The sequence below is a fragment of the Stegastes partitus genome, unplaced genomic scaffold, assembly GCF_000690725.1.
Source record: "Stegastes partitus isolate 25-593 unplaced genomic scaffold, Stegastes_partitus-1.0.2 Scaffold48, whole genome shotgun sequence".
Classification (NCBI taxonomy): domain Eukaryota; kingdom Metazoa; phylum Chordata; class Actinopteri; family Pomacentridae; genus Stegastes; species Stegastes partitus.
In genome coordinates, this window is record NW_007577779.1 from 538,659 (window position 1) to 546,393 (window position 7,735).

The 7,735-nt window shown below is 43.4% G+C and overlaps 1 protein-coding gene across 3 annotated transcripts in view; it reads right to left on the reverse strand.

The window, feature by feature from the left end:
* qkia (QKI, KH domain containing, RNA binding a) overlaps positions 1 to 7,322 on the reverse strand; it is a 73,836-nt gene extending 66,514 nt beyond the window's left edge. For all 3 annotated transcript variants that reach the window (XM_008306854.1, XM_008306856.1, XM_008306853.1), the window contains exon 1: positions 7,028 to 7,322. In XM_008306854.1, the coding sequence (XP_008305076.1) occupies positions 7,028 to 7,172 (145 nt within the window). In that variant the 5' untranslated portion in view covers positions 7,173 to 7,322. The remainder of the gene's footprint in view (positions 1 to 7,027) is intronic.
* Positions 7,323 to 7,735: the final 413 nt, after the last annotated feature.

Consider the following 7,735-nt stretch of genomic DNA (forward strand, 5'->3'; position numbering starts at 1 on the left):
TGCCTCTAGCAATGTGTTGTCTAGCCAGCAGTAAAATAAGGGAAGACACTTAGTCTTGGCGACAGCAAGCTAGATAGTCAGCCAGGCAGTTGGGGTAGGGCATGAAGACACAGGCCAGGCAGAGGCAGTAGTGATAAGGAGGCCCCAGCACTCACGGGATTGAGGCCTAAGATAAGAGCCAGGAGCTGTCGTTGGATGACTTTATCATACAGCTTCTGCGGTGGGAGTGGCATTAGTGGGACTAGAGCAGGGCCTGGGGAGCAAGACAGGTCTAGGGTTGGTGTCAGAACAGGAACTAAAGCTCACACAGACACTGTGGTGGGATGACTGGTAGAATGGCTACGAAGCAGAGGCATGTCAAAATGGGCCTGGGTGTTTAAACAATCGTGATACTTACAAGCAATTGACACTTCATAAATTGCAATAAGTCAATTATTTGATAGGATTTTATATAGATAAATGCATTACATACAAATCACCATGACAGTGCATAATGAAAAAGCAACATTCAGTTTCGTGAACAAAGCACAAGCGCGCTCCTTTCCTGGCTCAAAAACAGCCTATCCTACTCCGTGATAATCTTTGCCACCTGATGTGCTCCCTGTGGCCTCCATGCTGGTGTCCCAAAGTTTACGAGTGTGCAGCCATCTAAGCCTCCCAGCGGCCTGCTCCAAGGACTGACAGACTTAAAATAGGGGCGAATAAAAAAGCTGGTGCAGGTGGGGGGGCTTATCAAGCTGAAATAATTCCTTCATCCTTCTTTCTTTTTAAATTATGTATATATGTATTTATTTGTCTATGTTTTTCAGTGCTGTGTGAACATCACTACCTTGACATAGAGTCTTGTATGCTTCGAAGTAATTTAATTTCCTGATCTTTATTAAAAATAGGTCAGCAAAAATTATTAATATTTTATTGATATTGACTGACATGGAACATTTTATCACAATATATTTTTCTGCTTTCATCGCCCAGCCCTGCATCAGAAGAAGGACGGGCAGGGCAGCGCTGGGTCCTGCTACCCACTTTCCACCTCACCCTGTCAGACTTATGCCACCAACTAATTTATTACCAGGGAGGAGAGACTGAGAAAGAGAGACCACATGAGGGCAAGAGAGAGGCACACAAAGAAAGACAGCACAAAGCCTCCAATTCTGCTTTCTCACTGGTGGTGACGGCTCAGTAAACCAGCTCTCAGAATGGCTCTTGGTTAATTAAATTCCAGCTTGTAAGTGGTGCTTTGGGAGAGAATGTGAGGACAACAGAAAGGGTTGGGGTAGGGGGATATAACAGGTTTCTGCTTGCAACAACAGTCTTGGCCTAACACCCCCAATTCTCCCTTTCTGTCGGTCTCTATCTATGGTCTCTCACAGCTCTAAGCAGTATCTCACTTTGCGAGCGGTGCTCAATCTTGTTAGCTGCTAAATTGATTGCATGTCAGAGGTTACTGCAGGTCTAGCCCTGTGTCGAGAAATGTCAGGGGTCAACCTACAGTGAAAGTGCAATGGAGCAACAGCAGGCACAGGCATACAAAGACAAAGGGAGAGAACCACATACAAGACTGACAGAAATATGAGACATCAGGTAGAAAACAAACCAAAGACTTCTAACATTCTCCCATTTATCACAATCTGTTCTCTAAACAGCTCTTCCCAAAGGACCAGTTCCCTACAAAAGGCACTACAGTGGACAGCAGACAGTTTGTCCTCCAAATGCTGACAGCTCTCCCGGGATTGTACTGTTAAATCATAGCACAGAGAGACAAACAAGCAGACACAAAACTGTATATGCAAAGGGATGATGTAGCCAGGAACAAGTGGTACATTGCACCACTTTGCTCCACCACACAGCGAGGGATGGTACAACAGGCCATTTAATCTATCATACAAACACAGAAAAAACAAAAACGGCCTGTGTCTAGGGCTGGGTGACATGGCTGAAAAACTAAATCTCCATCATTTAAGGTCAATGTTGATTTGTTTTCTCTCAACATGAGCTCAAGAAAAATCAAGATTCATAAACGGTTTTCCTGAATGAAACTACAGGTCTTTACCCTGGAATATGAGCAAGAGCAACAAAAGAAGAACAGCCCTAGCAACTAGTAATGTTTACATATTGTAAATATTGTAAAGAAGGAGCAGCTGTGCAACAATTATAAAGTAGCAGCACTTGCAAGGGTGGGAGCAATAGTTTTTCCATCATGCCAACACTTTTGTAATTTCCTTCCACTGGTGCCTTGTTTTGTTATACAGGATGAACGTAAGGCCGCCAACGTTTTTAGCTGTGGTTTGGAACTGATATGAACGTTAGCATCTGAATCTCAGCTTTTCTGTTCCACCACATGGTTTATTCTCAGGTGCTGAGTAGCTATGTTGGCTGTCGATTTTAGTTTGAACAGTGTTTTTCCTAATGGTGCACAACTTGGTGGTCTGTTAAGTTCCCTGATTTTGCAAAACCAAACCATCTCTAGATCTGTGAATATGACCAACCTTCTGGATTTGTCATTGTCAGCTGTTGCAAAAGTAATTCAAGTGTGTCTAACTGTCACAGCTCATATCTGTGCCTGAAAGTAAATAGAGACATCTTACATTTTCACAAAATTTTAAATTAATCAAATTTATTTGATATCTTTCCAAGTCCTACGTGTAAGAGATGATTAGGAGAGCTTGGAAATGTTTTTATCTGGCTGACTATTTTGTTCCCCCACAGAAACACTTACCACACTTTGTGACAAAAAAAATAAAAATCCTCCCTTTCTCCTATGCTCTGTTACCTTACAACATTGCCTGCACTTCACTACGAGGCTACATCTCTAGATGTTATATGGTCTGTCTCCTTCTGCCAAGAGAAAATATAGCAATTTGAAGCAGCTTGTTGGCAGGCAGATCGTAAAGAGAAATAAAAAAAAAAAAGAAAAAGAAAAAACTCCACAGCAGATGTCACCTCAGGGAGACAAACAACTGCAATGCAAGGGGATTTCAAAAGGGGCCTGTCAATCGGCCAGAGTGACCTTGAGGGACAACATACATATTGGAAAAGTAACTGGGACGTCCACGCGCACATGCCACTTTAGGGTCTCGCTAAAGGGTGGGAGCAGTCGTTACACACAAGGGTGGTGTCGGCTTTCTACCCCCACGGAAACAGCTGTGTAGACACGCAGAAAACGCTGGGTGGGTGAGATGTGCAGCTGTCGAAGGGGTATACTCCTGAGAGATGGACAAATTGGGAAAGAGTTTGAAGCGTTCAAATGCAACCAGTTACAGTTTTGCTCCTATTAGGTCCACTAAAAGCTGACAAAGAAATGCGTTTAAGCCGTTCAGTCACATTCAAAACTGACACAACAGATTTCCTCAGAAGAGAAGTGCTGTCAGGGTAAATTTCATTGACAATACACACAAACTTTTGAGCCTCGGGAGACGAGACAGGTAAAGCTTTGTTGACAAATTAGGACTGTCCTTAAATCCCTCTCTTGTTTTTATACTTTCTTTTCATTTAATGATAACTCTACATGGACTGGTAATGTTTCTAACTCTGCCTCAACATCAATAGCTTTTCAAGTAGCATCTGTTTTTTCCTCGTTGCCTTGACAAGACACCCACTTTCAACGAGACAGAACTGACTGGGAAGTCTCCAATACACACAGCACGTTCCGAGGAGAAAACTACATACGCTGAACAAAATTACCTGTTAGATCAAACAGAATTGAAGTCACAATACCACAAGTTCAAAACTCCCTTCCTGACTCTATCTTGTCTGACTGGAAGTTGCAGCCGAGCATGACGTGATCACAAAACATACTTTAAAAATTTTAATGACACAAATAGCAAGTATAAACTATCATTTAAAATATTTTAAAATTACTTTTCTGAACATCCAGAGGAGCAGAAGTTTAAAAGCACAGGGTACCACAAGTGGCACATTAAAATAATACGCACTTGACAAAACGTTTAAAAGCAACAGGACAAAGGGGCTTTTTTTTTTTTCTAAAAGCAATGCTGCAGTTTTCTTTCCTCTTTTTAAGATGAATCAAAATGGCACTATGAGTAAACCCTGACCTTCGAAAGCAAGAACCCAGTCTTTAGCTCGCAAAAGAAACATTTAATACATTTCACTTTTTTGTGGAGCTAATAAAAAATCTTTTTGCATCCCAGAATCACTGAAAAGGTTGCACTGATAGGGATTCCCAGTTGTGCTTATTAAATGGACTGTTAGTCCAAGAAAATCTTGACTTAACGTTTCTTTTTTTTTAAAATATAAAAATGTATACATCATTTTTAACAAAATTTATATATAAAACATTTATATATAAAACTGCAGATTGTACTAGACAGGGGATGTCAGTTTACAGCAGTAGGGGATGGGGAGTAAGAGGAGATTGGCCCCAAATATCACATCAGAGCTTCAGCCACATCCAAAGGGAGAGCAAACCAAACAACCTCTAACAGAAACCGAACAGTCAGACAGGCCTCCTCTGCACTAGAGTTTCATCTCACACAAACACGCAATATTTGGCGGCAGGCTAAAGTTTGGGAAGGTGCTGTGGAAACCCTTGTAAACCTCAGACATGTGTGACTTTAGAGCAGTCATACTGGGGCTGTGAATTTGCAAGTGTTTCAGGCAGGATTTCATGAACACTAGAGGAGGGGAAGTTTTATCCGTTTTCCGTCTTTCATGCGCCGCACTGAATCATCGCATCTGTCCTGGAATACAGAACTGATTTTTGAACCTTCAAGTTCCCCATAAGCTACAAAACCAAGAGGTGCAGAAAGTAACTTCATTTTTTATATAAAATAAGTTTAGTGATTTTCTTGGACTAACAGTTCATTTAATAAGCACAACTGGGAACCCTTATCAGCGCAGCCTTTTCTGTAATTCTAGGTTGCAAACAGATTTTTTTCCTGTTAGCTCCACAAAAGAAAAGCCACTAAGTGAAAAATGTATTGCATATTTTGTTAAAAAAAAAACAAAAAAAAAAACTCCCTTCTTACCACATGGGAGCTACAGGGTGGCTTCTTGCTTTCAGAGGCCAGGGTTAACGCATAGAGTTTTCTAACAGCACCACGGCTGAGCTCTTTGAGTGGGAATGAATAGGAAAACATATCTGCTTCCTAACTCGCCCTGGAATGAAAACACCAACACGCCCAGCATTCCCAGCTGAGCACAATAAAGCAAAATACAGACGCCTCATCCGCTTTTACGGCATCTACGGCGTGTTGAGCAAATCAAACTTTAGGCATTTAATGACAAAATAATTACAAGTGAAAAAAAGTGATAGAACTGCATTCTAGAAAATTTATGATTCTCAAAACACAGTGATTTAGCAGCTAGATTTCTGCAAGCCTCAACTTGAAAATGAAGTGCAAAATCCCTGTGATGAAAAGAACTACATTGTTGTAGTATGAAGATAGTATCTGTGCTACTTCACAGGCAGATTACAGGACTTCAACATCTGATGCAACTAAACAACATTCAAGGTTAAAATTTATTTGATTGGATGTATTTAGCTTCATGTTTTACTAGTTGTTTTGGCATTGCTTCTGGACGGGGAGTGAGGAAATAGCTGCCTTTGTGTCTCAAGCGTTCTGTTTATCATCTATCAAGACAGCCGAAAATCTTTTCAGACCGGTTTAGCAACTACATACTACAGCCTTCTAATCCAGTCATGCAACCGAAACTGCGAACTACACGCTGCTCTTTACGTCGTCTGCTGCCTGAAGCAATCGCCAGTTTATCCAGTGGTTTATGCAGAAGACGGAATGAATATTATTTTTATTCATCATGGTGTCCAGGCCAACACTACACACAGCATGGGGACAGGCTGCCAGGGGGCTGTGGCGCTCTCTAGTGTCCCCAGCTCAGTTACATAAACCATAGGTCCAACCTTCCGCTGAGACCAGCTTATGTTATTGATACCATCAACATAAACGGTAAATAAGTCGCCTTTATAAGAGCTAGCGAGTGCGCAAAAATCACTGACAAAGCGCCGAAACAAATGTTGAGGCAGGCGAACCCCGTCTGGACGGCGCCGCCGACAAAGGGCGACGCAGTTTTGGTAGCGCAAGCTTGACTGGCAAAAAAAAAAAAAAAAGAGGAAAAAACACGACGACTGCTGCAGCAGCAAGGGAAGGAAATATAACCGAGAGAAACATGTCCTCCCTTGAAGACAAATGTTTCAGTAGCTAAGCGAAGGGAGACAAACAAAACGGTGCTATGTTTGATGAAAAAGTTGGACGGCTGAAATAATCTTCGTGCACTCTCCCTCCGAGCAGCAACTCACTGGCCATTGTTTGGGCAACAAGCACACATTCCTCCGTGCTCTTACACTCGGCCGCTGGGCAACAACTAACGCGACCCTCGAAGCAAAACGGGGCGAGCGAAAGCCAGACAGTATAACAGGCTTTGACATATGTCTAAAACAAAGCACTGACTGACTATTACATGCGTGGATAAGTTAACGCCACCGTTTGGTTCCCGAGGAGTTCAACGGAACGCAGACACCCAGGCTCGCTAGCTTAAAATGTGGCTAACCCGAGCTAAACTGCTGTGGAACATGTGGAATCAGGCCCCGTCTAAACTAACCTAAATTTGCTCAACCCAAAGTGTGTTTCAGAACTTATCCTTGAACAGTTTTTTTGAACACGTTAACAGCAATATGTAGTTCTAGTTTTTCTGAGTGAGTTAGAGAAAGTTTTCATGTCGTCGCCACTAAGTCAAGAGTGCAGTAACAAACTCCGTGAACGATCAACTCTGAAATCCACATCCCCCTCTGTGATCTGGGGTAAAAACAAACTCACGAAGAATAGTACTGGATTTACTGCTGTTGCTGTGGGATATGCTTCAGTGGAAGTTGTCCTACCGTGTCTGCCACGGCCGGGAATATGGGGGTACCCTATACTAGAGTGCGTCTGGGTCTCACTGACGCTATGCAGCAGGGATGCCCGACGAAGCCGTGCCGACACCGGACTGCGCCGTGGTCACGCTTCCCTCCCTCTCCCTCCCCGGGGTCTCTCCCCGAAACGCCGCTTACCTTCATCCAGAAGCCTCTCTAGGTGTGTGAAGATGCCGCAGAGATTTGGCAAACTGGTCATGAGCTTCTTCTCGTTTAACAATTGCATCAAATAGTCGGGACTCGGCCTCGGTCGCTCCTTCACTTCGACCTCTCCGACCATCATCTTTGCGGCGAGAGCGGAGAACAAACCACCGTGGAAACACAGAATCCTCTTTTAAGAAAAAGAGAGAAAAAAAAACGAAAAAGAAAAAAAAAACTTGCGGCTCCAATCCCTCGCTTCCCTCCTCCTTGAGAGCAGCAGACTCTGTAAACCCCCCCTAAAATTCAGGTTTGGTTCGCTCTTGTTGTTTGAGTGGAGAGGGGGCAAGAACAAACCGTTATCTCCCTTCCAGAGACTAGTGCGCCGTACTCTCCTCTATGCCGTGTGCGCTCGGGGACGTTCGATTCCACCACTGTAGGCGCGAGAGACTGTTCCACCGGAAAGGGTCCGTCCTCCTCACACTCATTGGCCACCGCCTCTTTCAGGGGACTAATGGAATGACCAATAAGCGCTCGGATCCGAGTCAAGGGGGCGGGGCAAAGTGGTTAGTGGAATAATGGACATGAATTCGAGCCAATGGCGTGCAGTGCGGAGGAACGTACATAAGTGTTGTCAACACAGAATACCACAAATGACTTCTTTCTCTCTCCCCCCACTGAGAGCAACATTTTATCAGTGCTAATTTT